Source organism: Garra rufa, chromosome 10 (assembly GCF_049309525.1).
Source record: "Garra rufa chromosome 10, GarRuf1.0, whole genome shotgun sequence".
Lineage (NCBI taxonomy): Eukaryota > Metazoa > Chordata > Actinopteri > Cypriniformes > Cyprinidae > Garra > Garra rufa.
Genome location: NC_133370.1, coordinates 21,996,165 through 22,021,779, shown reverse-complemented (window position 1 = coordinate 22,021,779; position 25,615 = coordinate 21,996,165). Strand labels below are relative to the sequence as shown.

The 25,615-nt window shown below is 36.1% G+C and overlaps 2 protein-coding genes across 2 annotated transcripts; both read left to right on the top strand.

Annotated features, from left to right (window-relative positions):
* The first annotated feature begins 5,271 nt into the window (after positions 1 to 5,271).
* Positions 5,272 to 8,092, top strand: rnf182 (ring finger protein 182). The gene has a single exon (XM_073849805.1). It carries the CDS (start codon positions 5,671 to 5,673, stop codon positions 6,400 to 6,402), a length of 732 nt encoding a protein of 243 aa, XP_073705906.1. The 5' UTR covers positions 5,272 to 5,670; the 3' UTR covers positions 6,403 to 8,092.
* Positions 8,093 to 8,618: 526 nt separating this feature from the next.
* ranbp9 (RAN binding protein 9) lies at positions 8,619 to 25,498 on the top strand. Its single transcript, XM_073848687.1, has 14 exons — positions 8,619 to 9,231; positions 12,097 to 12,208; positions 14,316 to 14,368; positions 14,695 to 14,862; positions 15,449 to 15,471; positions 16,730 to 16,914; positions 17,030 to 17,142; positions 17,366 to 17,474; positions 18,559 to 18,713; positions 19,153 to 19,294; positions 19,705 to 19,826; positions 20,021 to 20,172; positions 21,701 to 21,812; positions 24,278 to 25,498. Exons 1-14 carry the CDS (start codon positions 9,015 to 9,017, stop codon positions 24,406 to 24,408), a joined length of 1,794 nt encoding a protein of 597 aa, XP_073704788.1. The 5' UTR covers positions 8,619 to 9,014; the 3' UTR covers positions 24,409 to 25,498.
* The last annotated feature ends 117 nt before the right edge of the window (positions 25,499 to 25,615 follow it).

The window sequence follows — 25,615 nt, the reverse complement described above, 5'->3', positions numbered from 1 at the left end:
GACTTGGACTTGAACCCTGTGACTTGGCAAGTCTTTACTTCTAAAAAAACTTTGGAGAGTTCTGATCAATATAGTCTTGTTACTGAAGCGTTTGATCACACTGGTATGATTAGCGCAGCTTTTGGCACTGAGCCAGATAGGGACTCGCTAAGTGAGCGTTTATATTTATCCACATAATAGGATATTTTATGTTTTAGGGGCCGTTCACATGTCGCAACTGAAAACACGTGGAAAAAGCTATGCGCGCCACTTTCTCTTTCTTTCCAAACCGCTCTCCACCTTTCGCTTCTATGGCGCGTCTTCCGTTGCTAAGCAACCATGGTCTGCACCAGGTCTGCACTCTCTATAAAGACGCGGACGTTTCAGCAAAGGATAAATGGATTTCCAGCATTAAAAATCGCTTGATGTTGCTCTGCTATTATTATTTTTTTTAAATGGTTATTCCTGTACAGCTATGATAAGCTGTTTCTCCAACTTGGCAGTGCTTTCAATGTTATTAAGGGAAAGGATGAAGCGAATTGGTTGGTTCTTGTCACATGACCTGCGGTCTTTCGTGTGCTGCTCAAGTTTGTTATTTCAAAAGTAGATGTGCGGTATGCGCACTCATAATGAAAGCCAACAATGACTGATTGCAGAACAGCAGAACCATACGTCACAGCCATAGACTGTAAAAAAGTCACACAGCAGTCACACGGCAGCAGCAGGCTCAGCCGGTTGTGGGCGGAGTCTCCTGCTGCGGCCCAATCAGGTCCCAATTCGCAAACTATGCGTTTTAAATAGTATTCGCAAATAGAATTAGTATGTCCCAAATCGTATTATGTTTAAAAAGTATTCCAAAGATTTCCGGGTGGTCTACTACTTAACTTCAGAATACGACATACGGATCAATGCACCCACAACACGTTACGCGGTGAAGGAAGATTCGATTAGAACTACAAACACGCATAAAAAAGTGTTTAAAAAAACTACAAACATGGCGGATATGCGCGATCAACGGACGGGTGGAGAAAGGGGTTTGAGTTATAAATAATCAATGTGTTACCTGATAAAAAAATATATATATATATATATATATATATATATATATATATATATATATATATATATATATATATATATTTAATGTTATCCGCGTTATATTTCATGTGCAGCAACATAATGAACTTTTAGAACTGCAGAAAAAAATGATGAGAGTCTGCTGGCCAAAGAGTCCTTCGTGTTTCACTTTGAATTTAAGGATGATATTGATATGGACATTTTCCTTAAAGAGTGTGTGAACAAAACATGCCTCAGGATTAACTGCATAGGTTTAACCTAATTTAGTTAGGTGAGTAATGTGTGGTTATTATTGTTGTCAAATGTGTGCCTTCTGTGCTATAACATTTGTTTGATTTTGTAATATTTTTTTGAAAATCCAGTTAATGATGCGTATAGTGTATAGTACATGGTATTATGTACTATGAAAAACTGGTTAATCCTGAAATTATTAAGTAAAAATATAGTTTAACTATATAAAAACGTTCTATTGCTCAGGTTTTGTTTTGTTTTTTGTTTAAGCTTTGCACTCAGTTTATACTGTTTATCTTTTTTAAGACAACAAAAATGTTACACACGTATATATAATTTAAATAGGCGCGATTAAATACATATATAATTTAAACAGGCGCGAATACACACATATATATTTATAAATATGTATTTACATTTTTTTTTTTCAATTAAAAACTAACTTTAAATTAAATACTGACTTAACATTAACAGCTTTGAAACACTTCACAAAGATAAGAAGTGCAATTTCTGGTGTTTATCATTAATAAATTATTTGTATTATTATTATTATTTTTTTTAAATAACATACAACACGTTATAAAGAAACAACATTAAAAATAAGAAAAGGAAAAGAAAAAATATAAGTTGATAATTATTTTCACACACTTTCGATCTGAGTTGGAGACTCCGCCCACTACCGGCTGAGCCTGACTGCTGTGACGTATGGTTCTGCTGTTCTGCAATCGGCCCTATCTCAATGAAAGCGACGCGGTCGCGACGCGCTTGTTTTTTCGCATCGAGATAAACATCTTTTCAACTTTTCAGACTGAACATCTCAACTTTTTAGTCTGAAAAGTTGAAATGTTTATCTTGATGCAGTGCGTAGGAGGCTGGAAAAAAACTAGCCTGTCGGGACCGCGTCGCTTCTATTATGAGCGCGCATACCGCACATCTACATTTGAAATAACGAACTTGAGCGCGCAAAAGAGGCTACATGTGAACGGCTCCTTACACATTTAAATTACACATACTCACTATAAACCACTTATAATAATAATAATAAGAAATGCCATGTATATTGAAACAGCCTAATAATTGGCTAAACCTTTCAAAAAGGTTTGCCTGTCTTGACTCGGGACTTGACTTGGGACTTGAATGCAAAGTCTCAAGACTTACTTGTGACTTGCAAAACAATGACTTGGTCCCACTTCTGCTGATAGAGAACAGTCTCAACATTAACCATAGTGAGTTTGGATTCTCTTAATCAAAACCTCTAGTGCCACCAATTGTCCAAAATTTCAATTACTTTATGCTAGTAACTTTTGAATCCTAAGATCCAAAAGGAAAAAAAAATCACCTATTGGTCAAGAGTAGTGAACCATAATTAACCTGTGATTATGAAATTTCCAAAAATGATAATAACGTTCGATTGCATTAGCACAGTGGTTCTCCAACTTTTTTGGTCAACCCCCTTTAAACCTATAAAAAAATCTCGCGAGGCATAACTGTAGCTTCCGATGTAGTCACGGTGAGTAAAGCCGAGAGCTTTTTTTTTTTTTTTTTGTCATATTTTCTGCATTAAGCTTTTGAATGACCAGCACCTGCATGTGCCTGTGCGAATTCATCTACGGTTTTCTCTTCTCTTTCACACACCGATCCATCTCCCATGCTAAGTTAAGTCCTTTGGCTGTTCACTGTTTTATTTTTATTTTTCTGCTGATGGCTGCTTCCTGTCTGCCATTTTGATTTATGTTGAAAAACTACTTTTTCAAACTTCTCCTCGACCATTGGTCCAATTTTCACCAAAATTAAATCATATCATCATCAGACTATGGATTTCGTGACGATAGACAAAACCATTTTTGTATAGCACCACTACAAACTTGAGGCATGATGCGGAAATTACTTTGAAGCTTTATCACTGCAAAGCTTTGACATACTGACACCAAACTTTGTGACGGCCATTGTCACCTCACACAGTGCTTGGCCTCGTAATTGCTGGTGACAGCTATATTTATATTGTTTTATTATTAAGTTATTATAATGCCTGGTTTAACAGACAGGGCTTTGACTTAACCAGCATTAGGCCATAGTTCAATTAGGACATTTAAGTAATTTTTATAAACATGCTATAGAAACAAAAAAACATTACTGGTGTGCATCTTGAGACAAAACAAAGCCACTGATATATTTTAAGATCAGTCAGTGCAAGTTTCTTTCAGTTGAAACAGCTTAGACTTACATTTTAGTCTGGGACTAGTTTTAAGCCTTGTCTGTGAAACCAGGCTTTTGCCCTTACAATTGCCCTAGCCACATTACAATTTGTGAGTTATGAAGGAAGTTTGCAGTTGCCTTCATCTCCTCTGCTTTAAATAAAAAGTGTTGTGAAACTCTAAAGTAATATTTTTTTTTCATTTGAAAATAGAAAAAGTAGCTTGCAGTGACATACAAACATATAGGTTAAGTTAATTGGACATTTTCCAATTGAATATGCACTAGTTGGCATACATTTCCAGAACAGAAACATGAATATTGGATAAAGTCAGGTTCAAAATACTTGTTTCATTTTGCTCACATTGCAGTCAAAGGTTTTTACAGAAGGGATTCTGTATCTTTTTTATTACTTAAAACAGCCAGAAAAAAACAACATGTTTACAATGCATTTAGGACTAAAATTTTGTAAAAAAAATCTTATGTGAACAAATCCCTCTGTAAAAACCAAAAATTGTCAATCAAGTGTAAGTGCAAATGAAGTGGAAATTTCTGGCTCAGTGCATATGCAATTTATAAAAATAAAAAAATACCCTGTTCAAATGTTTACATACACTTGATTCTTAATACTGTGTTGTGATAGTTGTGACATGAGTCCCTTGTTTTTTCCTGAACAGTTAAATTGCTTGCTGTTCTTCACAAAAATCCTTCAGGTCCCACAAATTCTTTGGTTTTTCAGCATTTTTCTGTATTTAAACTTTCCATGATGACTATGATTTTGAGATCCATCTGTTCACACTGAGGACAACTGATGGATTCATATGCAACTATTACAGAAGGTTCAAACACTCACTGATGCAAATGCTCAGTGTCGCCAGAGGTGTAAACTTTTGAACAGAATGTGTACATTTTTCTTATTTTGTCTAAATATCTTATTTTTTTTATTTAGCTTTAAAAGCTACAGAAGATACTTACATGTTTCCAGAAGACAACATAAGTTACATTTACCCTGATCTTCAAATTCAAAGTTTTAGTCTTTAGTCTTTAGTCTTGGTCTTTTAGTTTCAAAGTCTTAATGCATCGTTTTTCCTGCTGAAGCATCAGTGAGCATTTGAACCTTCTGTAATAGTTGCATATGAGTCCCTCAGTTGTCCTCAGTGTGAAAAGATGAACCTCAAAGTCATGCAGTCATTGTTGGAAAAGGTTAAAAAGATAAAGAACAGTGGGCAGTTAAACTGTTCAGGACAAACAAGGGACTCATGAACTATCACTTAACAAAAAAAAAAAAAAAAAAAAACCCGCTGTGGAAATGTAAATGTCTTTTATGTGAAATATCTTATTCAGGTCAGTAGTGAATAAAAAATTAACATGCATTTTGTATAAACCCTCTTATTTTGGTCAAACAATTAACATTTTGCAAATTCTGCAAGGTGTATGTAAACTTTTGACTTCAACTGTATATACTAAAATTGAAATCTAATAAAAGTTTGTTCTTATGGTGTCTTGCCTTAAAATGATTTTATGCATGATATATAAAATGTATTATGTTTGGAAATAAATACAAATCAGATGTAAGTACATCCTCATGTTACATGGTACAATCTCAGTAATACCTGCCTTTGAGAGACAGACTCAGTGAACAGCAATGACCTAATTTTTGATGTTGCACAGTGAACTGTGTACTTCCGAACTGGCTGGTATTCAAAATTACAGCTTGGAACAAGTTTTAAATACATTTAAAATATTTGATATTATTGTATATTCTGAACTTAACATGATTTCAGTCAAACATAATCTCTTTTTATTTGGAATAACCTTGCATCAAGCAAGCAAAAACAGCACAGTGTACCAGAAAGAAGTGTGGAGCCACTAATTGGACTGAATTTCAGTAGCAACAAAAGCCCTGGCTAGAAAATTCCAGCCCTGGTTTTACAGGGCCTGCTTTGTTGCCACAGTGTTTGTTCTCTACTGCTGTGTTAACAGTTATCTTTTCGGTGGTGGCCTCTCCCCACCCTTCCACACACTGCATGAAATGTTCCTCAGCACAAACCCGTCCAGAGCCACCATGGCACAGCATAGGCGATGCTTCCCCGTTCTGCACAGGACACCAGGAGTGGCCCAACAGCAACCATGTTCTCACATAGCTTTGACTACAACCCGCAGATGAGAAAGCGCTGAGAAGAGGGAGAAATGATGAGACAGTTCCCGGAGGATGTGGTGGGTGGCTTCACCACAGAGGAACTGGAATGCAAAATCTGCTACTGCGCTTACAGCCTGTCAAGTCGACGGCCCAAGGTCCTCAAGTGCTGCCACTGTCTTTGTGCCAAGTGCCTTGCAAAAATCCTTGATTTGGGCGAATCTTCTCCAAACACAGTAGTTTGTCCGTTCTGTCGCTACATCACAGAGCTTCCCGGAGAAGACGTGGAGAGTCTACCAGATGAGTATAACTTGGTGTCGGCACTGCTGTCCATCCAGACTCGGAAGCATCAGAACCTTAATGCCAACCAAGGCGAGATTCTCCTCAGTCCCAGATGTCTCAGCTCCCTGGTGGGACACTCTGCCTCAGCTTCTCCCACCTCCATTCGTTCCAATTACGTGGTGATCACCATTATGGAGCCTCGGCAGGAGCCGGGTAGGGATTACCGCTCTTCCAGCCAGGACTCCATGGCCTCCGTTACTCAAAGATGGACAGTGTGGAACTGTGCGGCCCTCCTGTGCCAGACTTCAGCACGCATCCTGGTCTGGCTTCTGGGGCTGCTGTATTTCAGCTCGCTGCCTCTAGGGGTCTATCTACTAATCATGCAGAATACCACGATGGGGGTGTTGATGGTCAGTCTGGTACCTGTCAGTCTTCTCATCGTCATGGTGTACGGCCTTTGCCAATGCCTGTGCCGTGAGTTTTGGGACTGTGTACCACCATAATGACCAAAGCAATAAGTGTAACTGTTGTGTGTGGATATATATACGATGATTGGATGTGCTAATGGTCCTGCCAGTTTGTTGAAACTCATTGTTTATTGGATAAACAATGTACACTGAACTGAAATACAAACAATAAAAGTGCACAGATTTAATTTAGTAGGCCATCATATGAATCAATGTTATTGTAGTATACTTAAAAATAGCATCTTTTTTATAACTGTCTGATTGTTAAATGTGCCTTTTCTTGAAGTGCCTGAAATGTTCAGTTCAATAACTATGCCTACTCTAGGTTCACTGATGTACGTTTTAATTGTCTTAATAATTAACATGCAATAACTTTGTTAATCATTGAATGTTTGGGTAATGTTTTACAATAAGGTCCCATTAGTTAAAGTTAGTTAAGTTAGTTCACCCAAAAATGAAATTTCAGTTATTAATTACTCACTCTCGTGTCGTTCCAAACCCGTAAAACCTTTGTTCGTCTTTAGAACACAATTTAAGATATTTTTGACGAAATCTGCAGCTTTCTGACCTTTCATAGACAGCAATGCAACTACTACATTCAAGGTCCAGAAAGATAGGCCTACCAAGATAATTGACAAAACAATCACATGAAATCAGTGGTTCAACCGTAATTTTTATAAGGCTGCGAGAATACTTTTTTGTTGTGCAAATAACTTTATTTAACAATATTCTCCTCTGTGTCACCTTAGCACCATTTTGGAGAGTAGATTTTTATCAAAAACATCTTAATTTGTGTTCCTAAGACAAATTAAGGTCTTACAGGTAGAGTAACTAATGACAGAATTTTAATTTTTGGGTTAACTATCACTGTATTAGCTAACTAACAATAAGCTATATATTTGTTATAGTATTTGTTTTAGTATGGTATCTTTGTTAATGTTAGTTAATAAAAACAACTGTTAGCTCTATCAGGTCTGTTAAATAATAGTTTAACACACATTTGATTTTAATAATGTATTAGTAAATGTGGAATTAATTAGATGAGTTAACTGATGTTAACAAATGGAGCCTTACTGTAAAGTGTTACAGATGTATGCAATAAATACAATGTAAGGATCAAAATTTTCTATGCCAAAAATGATTAGGATATTAAGTAAAGATTGTGTTCCATAAAGATATTTTGTAAATTTTCTACTGTAAATATATCAAAACTTAATTTTTCATTATTAATATGCATTGCTAAGAATTTCATTTGCACAACTTTAAAGGCAACATTTCTCTAAATTTCACCTTTTTTGCACCCTTAGATTCAAAAAGTTGTATCTTGGCCAAATGTCCTAACAAACCATACATCAATGGAAAGCTTATTTATTCAGCTTTCAGTTGATGTATAAAGGTAGTCCAAGGTCACATATTTTCATATTTCAATCATTTATTGTTAGTTTGACCTTTCTATGTTTTAGTTGGAACACAAATGCATGTGATGCATGAACCTGTCTGAACATGTCTTAACTATTCTGCATATGTTTTTTTCCCTTCATGACAAAGTTATGAATGAACCATTAATGGTTATCACAGGAATGTTGGAGTATGCACTCTGTACATTTAGCACAAAAAAAGTACTTTACATCCCAAAACAAATGGGAAGACCAAGACATTAGATGAAGCTTGTATTTCATGTGTAAATTGGAAAATCAAAACATCAGATCTTGATAAACTATTCATGCAAATGTGAAGATTTGTAGGAAAACACTACTATTTACATTTTTATAAAAAACTGTTTTATGTTGTGTTTCAGAAAAATGTTTTGCTGCTGCTTAAACAAGAATAAACGCACTGGCTCTGACCAAGTCTGTAATTTGTTTAATAATTTTCATATGTTAAATTACAAAAACACCACTAAAACACTCATTCATAAATGATGTTGCATGGACAATGAAATACTAAGTTTTAGGTGTGGGATATAGAAAATGTTCTCAGTGGAGGTCAATGAAAAAATTGTAAGGGAACTCTAACCTGCATTGTCCCATGATATATGAAAATGATTAAATAAATAAACAAATACTATTATATGTAATATATACATATATATGTATATGTAAGTGTGCAAATATATTGTCACTGTCACAGCCATCTCAACTCTGGATAACAAGCCAAGTGAGAAGGAGGACATGTTATTGGTAGCCCGTGTCTAGTCATGTACCAAGTGCTCGAGGAAGTATGACTGGACCTTGAGAGAGCCAATCAGATCGCTGGATTTCACACTAACAACAAACAAAAGATCGGGGTTCCCTCTGCTGCTGTCTTTCTGCTCCTTTTCCCCAATTTAGTCTGTCCGATCGGTTGAATGTCGTCTTAAATAACAAGGATCAACTTTCTGGATGTCTGTTATGATTTCGTAAGCTGCCGTTTCGCTGTATTGGCGTGATTAATTCTCTCTAGCGTCTTGCTAACTCTACCAGAGAGGCTGTTTGCGGGCTAATCACAGTTAGCTGGCTGGCTAGCGAATAAAACAACCCCGAAATCTCAGCGGCTCTTCTCCTGTGGTGTCTGACAGTGGTCGCTTGAGCCACTGGACACTGTTAGAAAGCTGTCCAGCTAAAGATAGCTGGCAAGCTGTTGGTATCGACGGCAGGAATCGGATCGCGATGTCAGGACCGTCATCGGGCTGTGGGTTTCTGATGTCGGTTGTCGTTCACGGAGACTTGGCTCTCAACGAGCAGGAAAAAGAGCTCAACCAGCGGCTTAGACGCCTTTACCCGGCCGTCAACGAGCAGGAGACCCCGCTGCCAAGATCCTGGAGCCCCAAAGACAAATTCAGCTACATCGGCCTGTCTCAAAACAACCTCCGGGTGCACTATAAAGGTAACCAAGGCTAACAGCAGCAGATGAACACAAACACCAAGTTGTTTACCAGCTAAATGGTCAAGGCATTAGCCAGGTTAGCTCGTGTCAAGTTGCACCTCTGATTAATGATATAAAAATACACTTGTGTTAGCTTCTGCGTACTCATTGTCTGTAAACCAAACCTATTTTTAGGCACACAAACTGCTAAAATGGTTACGAAACAGGAATGATTTAGAGACACAATCGAGGACATTAACCGATGTAAATCTACCAAATGTTACCAAACTAGAAACTTTGACTACTAATAACTAACTGCTTAGACGACATGTTTGAATAAAAATAGCCTCCCTTAGCATTATCTAGCACCATTCCTAGCAGTCACCATTGTCCAATAATAAAACGACTGTTTTTATATGATGTTTTACGCTTTACAGTGTGTGTGTTTATATGCGTGACATGTACCCTTTAAAAATAAATGATACAGGCATTAAGTTTGAAGGTATAAAGTTCGTGTACTGTAGCAAGGAGATGTGGTAAGTTTCAGTAGCGAGCAATAAAGATGCTTCAGTCATTTCCGGAAGCACCTACTGTATGGAGTTTCACTGTTGAAATGCAGTCATTGTCAGCTCTTTTGACAACATGATCTGCGTACAAAGGCTATGTCTTAATACACGCATGCTGATGTAGGTAACGTTAGTGATCGAGCCTGACGCAGAAGCTCCAGCAAGGCCTGTGTGTGTTTATCTGCAGGGGCAGGTTTTCTGCCATCGCAAGTATGTACTATGAATTCTGCAGATAAAGAAAAGCTGTAATATACGTATAATTCGATTACCATATTTAGTTTTTAAATAAGCCTCTGTAATCCAGCGAGGTGTCTGCCATTTCCCTCAGCTGAGTCATAAAGGTAGGCCACAGAATTAATTAGACCAGTCACTGCTGACGACAGGTAGGTTTCAGGTAGACTGCCTTAAATTACCAGTAGGCCAAGATGACTTAATAAATGTACAAGCTACATATAAGCTTATGAATTTATTTACTTGTTTGAGTCTGATTATCAAGGGTTCAGGACTAAAAGCCTGACATATTAAACTCTAGTCAGATAACAATGGAATTAATTAAATGTATAGACAAATTATTTTAAAAATTTTCTATATGTGTTTTATTTTTTGTAGTATTTAATACACCAGGCTGTTATGGCCCATATAGTATGATATAGTGAGAATATGGAGCTCATACACTGTTTTATTTAGAGGCCCAAACTGAGCAAAAATGTTCAATTTGGTGTAGTTGTTATTTATATGAAAAGTAAGATGGAATTCTGACAGCTTGTAATGTAAATCAGAAAAAAAAAACATTTTTAATTACCTACATGACAAAGCAAGTCATTGGGATCAACTTTTTGCAATTGAGATTTATACATCATCTGAAAGCTGCATAAAAAGCTTTCCATTGATGTATGGTTTGTTAGGATAGGATATTTGGCCGAGATACAACTATTTGAAAATCTGGAACCTGCAGTCTTTAAAAAAAAATATATATATATTGAAAGAAATCACCTTTAATGTTGTCCAAATGAAGTTCTTAACAATGCATATTTCTAATCAGAAATTAAGTTTTGATATACTCATGGTAGAAAATTTACAAAATATCTTCACAGAACCCGATTTTACTTAATATCCTAATGATTTTTGACATGAAAGAAAAATTGTTCATTTTGACCTGTACAGTGTATTATTTTCTATATTGCTACAAATATACACATGCTACTTAAGTTTTGTGGTCCAGGGTCACACATATCACTTGTCACACTCTATGTCCTAGTAATATGTATTTGTAAGATTATATTTAAATCCTTAGTTTTATGATCAGTACTCTGTAGTTTTAGTTTTTGTGGAAAACATTGATTGATGTACAAATAAATGTTCCTCAACAGGAACAGCATGATAATTGATGCTGATGATGATTTAAAAACAATTATGTATAAATAATCAAGTAATAATGAAGTTGCTCCAGTCCAGTAAATGTTTGTTTTGAAATATTACTAATGATTTAAAAACGGTTCTTATGTTTATTTTATAAAAATCATTAAAGATATTTTTAGAATTTTGAGAACCCTTTTTTCATAAAAAAAACAGTCTGAGGGCAGAAAGCATAAAGATTATTTTGTACAACAGGTTTTTCAGCAAAGTTTTGATTATGTTCGTCAATTAGACGCCTTAGTAATTCATGAGTCAAATATGATGCAATAGGCTTTATATGTTGAGCCTATTGCATCAAAATAAAGAAAACACTTCCAACAAGCCCAAAACATCAAAATCAAACTTAATGATACACAGTAGAGAGCTACATAGTATATCATACAGTTATTTTTTGTGTTTATGTTATCTTGTACAATATTTTTATAATAAACTGCCATGTTTGTTCAGAATTGAGTTTTTTTTTTTTAAATAGTAGATTTAAAAGAAGTATTTGACTTATGCCAGATGACATGCCTTTTAAAATAAATAGATATATTTTGGGGACAAATATTGACAGTTAACAATAAAAAATAATTTTTAAACTAATTTCTGACATTGGTTTGTTGGTCATTGCTAATAAAAATGACAATGAATATGAACTCACAAATTTACAGCAGTGCTTATTCACATAAAATAAACTGCCATTTTTAAATATCAAAGCAAATGTGAAGGGTCTTTGCTGTTGCCAGGCAAAATATCATCAGCCTAAAGTGTACAGCTCTCACAGCAAAAACATTGATTATTTTGCTAAGTGTTTTTTGCCATGGCGACCTCTGGCGATGTTATAACATTACAAATGTTCTGGTGCTCCTTGTGAGTGACACAAACCATTAGCAGTTGTAAATGATTGTGTTATGTCATCCAGGTCATGGAAAGACCCCGAAAGATGCGGCATCTGTCCGTGCAACGCACCCTATTCCAGCTGCCTGCGGGGTCTATTACTTCGAGGTGAAAATTATCAGTAAAGGACGAGATGGGTATGTGAAGGATTCAGTATTTTCTTTAATTACTTGAAGGAAAAAGTTTAAAGGTGCACTCAGTCATTTTTTGTTTATGAGGCAATGTAACATTTGTGACTCTGGACCACAAAAATAGTCATAAGGGTCAATTTTTTTTAAATTAAGATTTATACATCACCGGAAAGTAGGGCTGTGCAATATGGACAAAATAATCATATTGAGATTTTTTTGAACGAATATTGCGATTGCGATTTTATTTGCGTTTTTTTTTTTTTTTAATAAAACATTTCCCAATGAAATAGCATAGTATTAAGTTTAATAAACAAAACTGTAGTAAAATTGTTTTTAAAACAGACAACATAAAATAAATTAGCCATGTTACTTTTTTCCCGGTACTTTAGCCTACTTTGTGTAATAACGAAAACATTAATTTCAGTGGAAAAATAAGTCCAAAACTCTCTACTTTAACATTTTGAGGGCTCTACAATCTTTTGCTTTTTTTTTTTTTTTTTTTTAGAAATTCTTGTGTTTTAATTTTTCTGATAATCAAAAAGCATAAACATTTATTTATTTTTAATCAAATGAAAAATAAACCCTTTTAATTTTTGGCAAACAAACAGAAGTTTACTGTTAAAATCAATACATGGAAGAAAAATTATATTCAGTTTAAAACGTTTAAATAATAATTAAGTGGTTAATCTTGTTGTAATATTTATTTTTTATCATATATATTGTTTTATATAAATTATTTAAATGGGAATATATAAACACCTACATTATACTGTACAAAAGTGATACAGGACTAATATTGTTCTGTTTCATGTTAAACCGTACTTTTATTTTGACAGGTTGCCGTGAAGTTTCTGTGTGTACAGTATGATATGATGCTAGTTTTCTCAAATGAAACGTAAAAGTGAAACTCACAGCAGCTTTGGAGATTGAGTTTATCTGTTCATGTGAGATGCAAATGCCAAAAATTAGCGGGAGCTTCACGTTTGCTTCAGTATGAGTGTAGTAAAAAAATAAAATGTGTCTCCACCATTCATACATACAGAGGCAAACGGAACATGCAGGATTCATATTAAAACGGTCTTTTTGCATTTCAGTTTTCACAGACACTAGTCAATATCGCGATTTGAATTAATTCACAGACCAACTTTTGATTTATTAATCCAAAAATCTTTCCACTGATGTATGGTTTGTCATGATAGGGCAATATTTGGCCGAGATACAACTATAAGAAAATCTGGAATCTGAGGGTGCAAAAAATCAAAATATTAAGAAAATCGCCTTTAAAGTTGGCCAAATGAAGTTCTTAGCAATCCATATTACTAATCAAAAATTAAGTTTTCATATATTTACGGTAGGGAATTTACAAAATCTCTATCATTCTGTTCAAAAGTTTTCACCCCCGGCTCTTAATGCATCGTTTTTCCTTCTGAAGCATCAGCGTTTAAACCTTCTGTAGTAGTTGCATATGATCCCTTCAGTTGTGAAAAGATGGATCCCAAAATCATATAGTCATTGTTGGAAAGGGTTCAAATACACAAAAATGCTAAAAAAAAAAAAATAATAAAAAATTTTGTGGAACCTGAAGGATTTTTTTTTAAGAACAGCGGCTAACTATCAACACAGCTGTGGATCATTCAGGTAACAACACAGTATTAAGAATCAAGTGTAAACTTTTGAACAGGGTCATTTTTATGAATTTAACTATTATTTTCTCTTGTGGAATATGTAAATGTCTTTTATGTGAAATATTTTATTCAGGCCAGTACTAAATAAAACATAACATGCATTTTGTATGATCCCTCTTATTTTGGTAAATAATTGTCCTCAACTGTATATTTAGTTTAACTTGATGTACTAAAATAATTAAAACTAAATACAAAAAATGAAACAAAATCTAAGATTAACAGAAGACTAAAATTAATAAGAAAATGCAAAATATAAAAGTTATCAGTGATGCTATAACACCCAGTCTCGTGTAGATCTCATTTTTTAGTCATTAATTTCTTTAGGGATAAAACTTTTGTAATTAGAAAAAAGTTACTGAGTGTACTTTTCTTTGTACTTTTTCTCTGAAGCAGAAATTTAATCAAATAAATGTTGTTTTTGTGAGCAGGTACATGGGGATTGGCCTGTCAGCTCAAGGTGTCAACATGAACAGACTTCCAGGTAAAACTGCTTTCGGATTCAGAAGTCACTGGACTTTTATTGCTAGTAACACATTAGCTATGTCATGTTTTCAGGTTGTTCATGTCTATGTTGTTCAGTGTCTATGATCACAATATGGGCAGGTTTTGTAATTTAGATGCAGCCAGTGGGCATGTTAACTTGATCTTCCACCTTTTGACACTCACAGACACTGGGTGGTTCCTCTGTGAGACTACAGCTTGCCAGGGAGATAAGGGTTTAAAGAGCTTCGTGCTCTTTCCTTAGCATTTTTGTGGTTCATTGTTTTTAAAAAAATCACTTGTATGTGTACAATGTTCTGCCCTTAGGATGGGACAAACACTCATATGGATATCATGGCGACGACGGCCACTCCTTCTGCTCATCTGGCACTGGGCAGCCCTATGGCCCCACATTTACAACAGGCGATGTGATTGGCTGCTGTGTGAACCTCATCAACAATACCTGTTTCTACACAAAAAATGGCCACAGTCTAGGTAGTAAACAATTGAATTGCACATTAACATCAAATATTTGTCTTAAACAGATAGTTCACCCAAAAATAAAAATTCTGTCATTAATTACTCACCCTCATGTTGTTTCAAACCCATGAGACCTTTGTTCATCTTCGGAACACAAGATATTTTTGATGAAATCCAAGAGCTTTTTGACCCTCCATTGTTTACGAGCACACACATCTGTCATGATGCTGTCTATGAAGAGTCAGAAAGCTTTTGTATATCATCAAAAATATCTTAAATTGTGTTTGAAGATGAACAAAGTTCTTACGGGTTTGGAACGACATGAGGGTGAGTAATTAATGACAGAATTTTCATTTTTGGGTGAACTATCCCTTTAAACTAAACTGTTGTTATTTGTTTTTTCTTTACTACTGATCAATTCAGTGAACAATTTAATATCATGTCCACATCTCTAAGAATAGATTTTTTTTCATTTAGGATGTTTAGTAGGAGGTATAAAGCATTGGCTATTAACACATGTATTATATTTTCAGTTTCATATCTAAATCTTAAATTCACTTTAATATTAATGCAATTCTTTTTTGTTTTTTGTTTTTTTCAGGGATAGCTTTTACAGATTTACCGGTAAGTCTTTTTTTTTTTCTTAATCACCTCATGGATTAAAATTAAGATTTTAGTGCCATATTATAATATACACTACCATTCAAAAGTATGCGGTTGATTTGATCATTTATTTGATCAAAAATATGGTAAAAACAGCAATATTAGGAAATATTGCATTTTAAAATGTTTTCTTTATATTTTTAAATATAATTACTTCCTCTGATGGCAAAGCTGATCCTTCATAAATATTTTTTATTATTATCAATGTTTAAAACAGTTGTGCCATATAACATTTTTGTGGAAGCCATGATACTTTATTTTACATCATTCTTTGATGCATGAAAAGTTCAAAGAACAGCATTTGAAATAGATTTTTTTTGTAAATTTTAAATGTCTTTACTGTCATTTTTGATCAATTTATTGCATCCTTGCAGAATAAAAGCATTTCCTTTAAAAACGTCTTATTTTTAAATGGTGGTATATTTTTATTGTTTATTACAGTCTTCTTACATTACAGTTTATTATAGCTTCTTCAGATTATATGCATGTTTTGTTAAAGTTACATTTTGTCAGTGTGTTGTCTAAATATTGAACTTGCAGTGATGCATCATTTGTAGCTTTATAGATATGTTTTTGTCTTGCTTTGCTAGAAGGTCGTAGGGTGATTGATCAGTTATATATTTTTCATTCTATTGTAATATTTTTAGATATTGTAGAGGAAGGTTTTTGCCATTGTTTTGTCTTTCCTTCCTTTCTTCATCATTCAAGATGTTGGACTGACAGCCTCTCAGAATTTCTCTCGCAAACTGAACAGAGGCCTGTTTGGGGCTAAAACAATAATCCATTGAGCAGAAAACACAGTTGGCTGGTGACCAGCATTCATGTTACTCTGAGTACTTCTGTGAAGTATGTCAGTTTAGCAGCCCTGACCTTTCTTTCTATTGGACTATGAGCACAGACCCTCCCAGTTGAAGAGTTATTCTTCAGAAAGCTTCAGAAAATGACTAATATGTGTCTGCCCCCTGGCCTGACCGATAAGCAACATTTGTATTATATAGTTTGGTTTAGTTTGGTTTGAAATCAGATTAAAATATGATGTTCATTCTGAACGCATTAAACTGAGGAACATTTTCCATCATTTTTTAAGCTAATCTCAGTTGTTTTATAAGAATGTCTTTAGATATTGTGCTTACATACACATTATTAATAGTAAAAAAACTGTTAAATTAGCCAGTAACCATAATCCACATTTAATAAAATGTGCTTATTTTGCTTTTAGCCCAACCTGTATCCCACAGTGGGTCTACAGACCCCAGGGGAGGTCGTGGACGCCAATTTTGGGCAGCATCCGTTTGTCTTTGATATTGAGGATTACATGCGTGAATGGAGAACCAAAATTCAAGCCCAGATTGACCGCTTCCCCATTGGGGAGAGAGAAGGAGAATGGCAGGCCATGATTCAGAAGTGAGTACTTTTGATTTGGAGTATTGTTGTAAGATTAGTACTTACCAGTGTCTAATTTTCAAAACCTTTCCAAAGGTAATGAATGGATTCTGACCTATTTGCTTTCTCTTTTTAGAATGGTGGCCTCCTATCTGGTTCATCACAGCTACTGTGCCACCGCTGAGGCCTTTGCCAAATCAACTGACCAGGCCGTACATGAGGAACTTGCTTCTATCAAAAATAGACAGAGTGAGTCTTCACAGGCAACACAAACCAGCTGTTCAGACTCTTATCAGGGTCCTATTTTGGGTCTGTCTGATTGTTGAAGTCAACATGACATCAAATTGGCAGTTTCTGGTCCAGTGATTGAACTGAATGAATCTGAATGATTCATCAGTGCATGTCAGCATGCTTTCAGGGTTGAACATTCTCAACTCAATGCTAAGTAATGATTTTACATTTGTGATTGCAGAGATCCAGAAGCTGGTCCTGTCCGGCAGAATGGGAGAGGCTATAGAGACCACTCAACAACTTTACCCAAGTCTGTTAGAGAGAAACCCAGACCTCCTCTTTATGTTGAAGTAAGTTTGATGTGTTCATCTTAAATGAATTGTCACATCTTAAGTAAAGATGCTATATACATAATTAGGGATGTAACAATCTCAAAATGTCATGATACAATAATATCTCGATATGAAGTCCACAATGCGATATTTTATTGCGATATTTAAAAAATTTTGCTTTGAGGGTTCAAAATTAGGAGCTCCAACCCATGTTCTTAACAAAGAAAACTTGAGTAAGAAAAATGTCAGTGAATTGACTTGTACCTGAACTTTAAAGGGGACTCAACCCTCTTTTATTTGTGGTATACTGTCTCATTACATTCACACTGGTGTTTTAGAAAGCCAAACAAATTACAATATAATAATAACAACAGCAATCTTATATTATTGTTAATCCTTAATAGTCATATATTGTAAATCAACTGCACTGTAAAATAAATGAAAATGAATATTTTATAGGTATATTATTTTTGCTTTTATACTACAGTAGGGAAATTACCATACTACTTATTTCTACACTTGAAAGAGAGATTTTGAATTTGGACTGCAGTAATGTTGCCCATTTAAACCAGCAGCTGTCAGTAGTACAGCTTATATTTTGATGGAAAACTCCAACTTCAGTGAGAACAGGCTTAGAAATGGCTTAAAAATGCATCTTACTACAAATCTAGTGAAATTCTGTAATCATCTGCCATGAAAATAATGCATAACTGGTGGCCTTTGTGTTCCCAAACGCAAGCGAAACTCACAGCATATGCAATAGACAAGTTCACTGTGAACTGAGCAGTTCCGAGGTGCGGAAAACACTGGATCACGAGCTGATTGGCTGAACTAAGTGCGCTTTGCTTTGAAATGCGCAGTGAAGCGACTTGATGAAGAGATTAAGCCAAATTGTGCTTTTGGTTTGTTTGACAGATACTGTGCCAAAGCATTATGGCCCAAAACACAATTTTAAAGATCTTTTATGTGAGAACAAGTAGTTTAAATATATTTAAAAAATTACACTTTGTGCCCAGAAGACCTATTGTTTTATATCGTCATGTGACCATGATAGTATTGAGTTACATCCCTACACATAATGTATCTGCATCTCTCTTTCCAGAGTCAGGCAGTTCATTGAGATGGTGAATGGCACTGACAGTGAGGTCAGGTGTCTCGGTGGGAGGAGCCCTAAGTCACAGGATAGTTACCCAGGCTCCCCCCGCCTCTTCAACAGCCCGGTTCACAAAGCCAGCAGCTCCCAGACCTACCAGACAGGTATGTATTATATCCACTAATTACTTGGGCATGGGTGAAAAAAAAAATCCCTCATGTCATTCGAAACATGTAAGAGCTTCATTCATCTTCAGAACACAAATAATGATATTTTTGATGAAATATAAGAGTTTCTGACCCTGCATAGAAAGCAACACAAGTGACACGTTCAAGGCCCAGAAAGGTAGTAAGGACATCATTACAGTAGTACGTGACATCAGTGGTTCAATCATAATTTTATGAAGTTGTGAGAATACAGGTTGGCTTAGATAGGGGGGCCTTCCAGAATTGTCTTGGAAAGACAGGGGCTTTGGACTCAAAAAGGTTGAAAACTGCCGATTTAGATCATTTTCAAATCAAGGCTAATTCTAGACGAGAATGGCTTGTTGATCATGAATAGGAGATGTTCTCACTGATCATTTGTGCTTTCCTCTTTCTCCAGGTTTTGATAGTAATTACTGTAATGGAGTTTCATCAAGTAAAGGCCACACCTCGGCCCACAGTCACAAGTCATGTCCGCCTACCATGCCAAGTCCTGAGCTTGGTGTCCTGAATGGCAGCCGGGGCCAGCAGACCACTGTCAGGTATGTCTTTGTTGCATATGCATGTTATAGACATAATTGCGAGCAATTCATCTCTGTGTATGTTTATTATTTGTACAAATTTTTGACCTTGTAATGTATATTTAAACTGTAACTCTCAGTGAAATTACAGACTTTTCCAATCTTTTAGTCTACTTAAAATCTTCCCCTCAGCAGGCTTACATTCATTTTTGAGTGCAGCGTCACATATAAATAAAAAAAGATCAAATCCCTGCTCTTTTTACCCAATAATCTGTTAGTCACAGAGATGTACATCATAATACAGAAGAAAAGTTATGTCACAAATTCTGTTTCATCCCAACTTTAATTCCGAAGGATAAATTATATAAGAAACATAGTAACTTTACAACACAAAATAAGCCTGTTGTGTAAATGTTGACTCTTTCTCGTAGTGCTGAGGTGGAAATGGAGGTTGATCACTTCTCAAACGGAGTGTCTGAATCCTCTTCAAATGGATTTCTGAATGGCAGCTCTACTCACGGGATAGACTTGGAGGAATGTGAAGCAGATATGGGTGAGAACATTCATTTGGCTCAGTATTCTGTTAAATTCCTGTGTATCTGCAGGGAAATTAGTTGTTGGTCGAAATGTTTTTTTTTTTTCTGTGATCTGTTTATCATATTTGATGTTGTGCATGTGAAATTTGTCAATTATGTTATGCAAATGAACCCACTGTACCTTTTTTAATGGATTAAATGTTTTGTACAGAAGTGGATAGTGCTCAGTCTAAGAGGCAGTTGTGCGGAGGGAGCCAGGCAGCCATTGAGAGGATGATTCAGTTCGGCCGAGAGCTACAGAGCATGAGTGAACTCTTGCGCCGTGAGAGGGGCAAAAACTCAGCCAATAAGAAGATGCTCAAGGTACTGCCTTTAGTTGAATGTATGTGCTGTTTGTACCTGTAATGACAAATATGATTTGAGTAGTGTTTAGAAAAACACTGTATAAAAAACATAACATAATGGTAATGACCAGAAACATTAAAGAGGTCCTATTATGCTCTTCTACAAAGTCTTTATTTTGTTTTGGGGGTGCACTAGAACATGCTCTCATGCTTGGTGGTTCGAAAAACGCATTATTTTTCACATAATTTACATTATTACAATAGCTTTCTCCCCAGGCTGGCACAAATGGCTCGATTAGTTCCAGGTTGGATGAAGGTCCGCCTTCCGAAAAACAAAATGTGTTGTGATTGGTTAGCAGTCCCACTGCACCCAATTGGTGAACAGCTTAAAAGGCGTTTCAATACTGTCACGGCCCTTCCAAAAGCAGCAAGTTCCTTGTACAACTGCGCAAACTAGATTAAAGTGATTCTTACATTTTAAATATGGATATTTTTCTCACAAAAACACATCGGATTGCTAAGGGGAGCTTTTACTGACCCCTCCAGAGCCATGTGGGGCAGCCGTGGCCTAATGGTTAGAGAGTCGGACTTGTAACCCAAAGGTTGCAGGTTCGAGTCTCAGGTCCGGCAGGGATTGTAGGTGGGGGAGTGAATAACCAGCACTCTCTTCACCCTCAATACCGCGACTGAGGTGAGTCCCTTGAGCAAGGCACCGTACCCCCAACTGCTCCCCGGGCGCCGCAGCAATGGCTGCCCACTGCTCCGGGTGTGTGTTCACGGTGTGTGTGTGTGTGTGTGTGTGTTCACTACTGTGTGTGTGCACTTGGATGGGTTAAATGCAGAGCACAAATTCCTAGTTTGGGTCACCATACTTGGCCTCACTTCACCTCCTTTTTATTATGGATCGACTTGTTTTGAACTGATGGAGAGAAACACTTGTCTATGCCGTTCTAAAGCTTGAGAGTGCCAGGATTATTTTTAATAGAACTCTGATTGCATTCATCTGAAAGAAAGAAGTCATATACACCTAGGATGCATGGAGGGTGAGTAAATAATACGATACAGTAGTGTTGGTCCTATCGCCAGCCTGTGAGATCATTAGTGTGCTAATTTATTTAATTATTTACATGCCGGAAACCAGCTCCAGCATTAGGCTAGTGAAGCTATCTACACTGCATCCCAGAAGCGGCTGTCCATGCTACATCGCTGAAGGCAATGCCCCACCTCGTTCCTCCCCCTCCACCAACAGGATTTATTTATTTGAATGATATTCTGGTGGACCACGTTGTGATATCATAGCATCCGGAAAACAAACGCTGTAGTCTAAAGAAGCAGTTCTTTGTAGTTCTTAAGGGATTTTTCTAAATATCTCCCTTTGGAGTGGACTTTGAGATTTGTAACTTTGTAGATGTTTTTTTATGCAAACATACACACCACACACTGACTAAAATTCAAAAAGTGAAGAAGCATAATAGGATCCCTTTAAGATGTGTGCTATATATATTTATGCTTTATCCTAAAACCTCCAACTGTGTCCATTCTTGCAGGATGCGTTCAGTTTGCTGGCATATTCAGATCCATGGAACAGCCCTGTGGGCTACCAGTTAGACTCCATCCAGAGAGAGCCTGTCTGCTCAACACTCAACAGTGCAATATTAGGTAGGTACAGCATTAGTCTTCATATATTAGAACATTTGTTCTCAAACTTCTCAGGCCAAATACCACCTTTGATCAAATCAGAATTGCCTAGTCATCACAAAGACCCCTCTGATGCCATTGACTCATTGACCACCCTACAATGATAAAACTCCATTCACACTCTCTTTTTTTTTAATCCCCCAAAAAACTAAACTGTCTCAATTATCAATACGTTTTGATTTTCTGAGCAGTATGATGTCATATTGCTCAGGCCCCACCCACAACCACTGACTGACCATCCTGTATTTGCATATTTCCGCTTTCAGCCAGTTGTGCACTGTTTGCCATTTTCTCCACACTCGAGCAGCTGTAGTGACAATGTTTTGTAAGTTGAGCAGGTGTTCTGTAGAAAAACTGAAGAAAAGGGTGGGGTGAGCAGTAGCTCATTATCATTTAAAGAGCACCGAAATGGGTTGCTGTGAACAAAGCTGTTTTTAGGTAAATAGGGTGTTGTTTTACATGACCATTGCAGAATTTTAACCAAAGTATGTTGCAGACATTTTACGATGACCCTAAAGAATCATACCAACATGTAGAAAATGGACATTCGATGTACTCTTTAAGGAAAAACTCTTGAAGCTTGATGCAAGACCCTAATTAGCACTTTTGCAGTTCTATAGAAGAATCCTGGCACATAACACGTGCACAATCTGTTTTGCAAATATGACTCTGGTCTGGACCACAAAACCAGTCTTAAGTAGCACATTTGTGGCAATAGCCAAAAATACATTGTATGGGTCAAGATTATCAATTTTTCTTTTATTCAAAAAATCATTAGGATATTATGTAAAGATCATGTTCCATGACAATATTTTGTAAATTTCCTACCGTAAATGTATCAACTTAATTTTTGATTAGTAATATGCATTGCTAAGAACTTCATTTAGACAACTTTAAAGGCAATTTTTTCTCTTTTTTTCCCTTTTTTTTTTTGCACCCTCAAATTCCAGATTTTCAAATAGTTGTATTTCGACCAAAATTGTCCTATCCTAACAAACCAAATATCAATGCAAAGCTTATTTAAAAAAAAAAAGACCTTTACGACTGGTTTAGTGGTCCAGGGTCACATATTACAATGTAATTGTACAATGTCCTGAGATATATGGTATTTTTGAGCACTTCCTCTGTTGAACTGCCTCCTTAGGATGAATCACTTGTTGTATTCCCAATTGTAGTCGCTTTGGATAAAAGCGTCTGCTAAATGAATAAATGTAAATGTAATTGTATGTTAATGCATGTTAATGTGCTAATTTTTAGTTTTAATTTTTCTTTTCTCTCTCTCTGCATTCAGTATATTTGAGCCAAAAAAGCCTTCTTTACCTCAAACTAAGCTATTAGATGCTTATTGTCAGGAACAACAGGATAATATATCAAATTCTTTGATAACTTTGATATATTTTGCTGCTCTAATTAAAATTGTGACACTAAAGAACTGTCTACACTTTGCCACACTATATTCATATGTGTATTAGTATTTATATGGTATATACACTACCTTTCAAAATAAGTCAAAACAGTAATATTATGAAATATTATTGCAATTTAAAATAACTTCTGTATTTGAACACTTTTCAAAATGTACTATAGTCCTGTGATGGCAAAACTGAATTTGCAGCCATTACTCCAGTCTTCAGTGTCACATGATCCTTCAGAAATCATTCTAATATGCCGACTTGGTGCTCAAGAAACAGTTGTGGTGCTTAATATTTTTGTCGAAACAGTGACACTTTTTTTCAACATACTGTAATGAATAGAAAGCTCAAAGGAACAGCATTTATTTAAAATAGGATTGTTTTGTAACATAAAAGTCTGTAACTGTCCCTTTTGATCAATTCAATGCATCTTTTTTTATTAATTTCTTTTAAAAAATGTTTGAATGGTGGTTTGTATAACTGTTTATTAGAGCTTAAAGGGTTAGTTCACCCAAAAACAAATTAATTAAACAGCCCAAAAAAATGAATTACTCACCGTCATGTCATTCCAAACCCATAAGACCCTCATTTTAAAGAGCTTTCTGAACCTGCAAAGACCGCAACATATCTACCACGTTCAAGGCCCAAAAAGGTAGTAAGAACATTAATAAAAATAGTCCACATGACATCAGTGGTTCAAATGTAGTTTTATGAAGCTATGAGAATACCACTGACGTCACATGGATTATTTTAGCAATGTCCTCACTACATTTATGGGACTAAAACATGTCAGTTGCGTTGCAGTCTATGCAGGTTCAGACGGCTCACAGATTTCATCAAAAATATCTTAATTTGTATCCCAAAGATGTATGAAGGTCTACAGGTTTGGAACAATATGAGGGTGAGTAATTAATGACAGAATTACAATTTTTAGGTGAACTATCCCTTTAATTTTGAACCGAACAATTAAACATATGCATTTATCATTTAATGTTACTTCTTTCTCTCATGCAGAGACTCATAACCTGCCAAAGCAGCCTCCCTTGGCACTCGCCGTCGGCCAGGCAGCTCAGTGTCTGTCCCTCATGGCTCGCACAGGCAGCGGATCCTGCGCCTTCGCATCAGTGGATGACTACCTGCACTAACCCCTGGAGAATCATCCCTTTAAATGACCACGTGAACGAGGCCCACATCATCCCAGTCCATCCCAGACTCCCAAAAAAGAAAAAAAAAACTGGGGCCAGCTTTGAAACCATGGCCTGATGAACTGAGCCTCCACATGGCCAGACCCATCCTGGCTCTCTGACAAGACTGGATCCTCTTCACCCAGGCCTAAAGACACATTAGGGAAGAGGGGTTCTTAAAAGTCAGATAAAAATCCCCAATCATTATGGTCTTTTTTTTTTTTTTTCCTTTTGTCTTTTTTATTTTGGGGGAGGGGAGGAGGTGTTGGGTGGGGGGTGCAGCAGGCTCTGATTGTTTGTTTCCTAATTTACAAGGCATGAGGAAAATTATTATGACATAATTAATGTTATTATCAGTAAACTTGCATATAAGATATATTTGTTCTTGGTTGAAAGCTGGCAGAGTGAGCGAGACCGAATAATTAAGGTCCCACCGCGGCAACACCCTGCTATTTTCAGGTCTCAGCTTGTGTACTTTACCATTTAAAAAAGAAAAAAAAAGAAAAAATATTGAAATTATATTAACACGAGGAGTGGAACATTTAGTTATCTTACAGTAAAAAAAATTAAAACCCAGAAAACCTAACACTGCTGGAGTCATCCTTAGTGGTGGTATTTAGTATAGAGCGTTAGTGTGAGCTGTATGAGTTATGCCCTTTTTTGTGCAAGCGCACCCTCCCTCTGCCAACTGCACAGCAGGATTGATGCAATGTTCGGACACTTTGATTTGTAATTGTATTGATGTCTATGGTCTTTTCATCCACCCGATCTCTTACTCCATCTTTTAAAAAGTCCATATTCAGGCATCCTCTCATCATCGTTGCCTGCACTGTGTTTTTGTGCAGTTTGGATGTGCGACAGGAACATGGTGAAATTAAGGTCATATCCAGTCCTGGAGAGGCAAGCCTGCTCCATTGTTTTTTCTCCACTTGTTTACCAGTCAATCCCTCAGATCATCAGTACTTTTAAAACAAGGAGAATGGTACAGTATTGTCATCAACACTGTCTTATCATTTTCAGTAATAAAAAGTAAATACCCAGTTGAACGAGATATACCCGTCTGTTTTGAGGCATTTCAGCGAGCGTTCGGATGTTGCACAAGTATTAAGTATGTGATTACACCATGCAGCGCATTAATAGTGCCAAAATAAGTGTCTCATCACATATT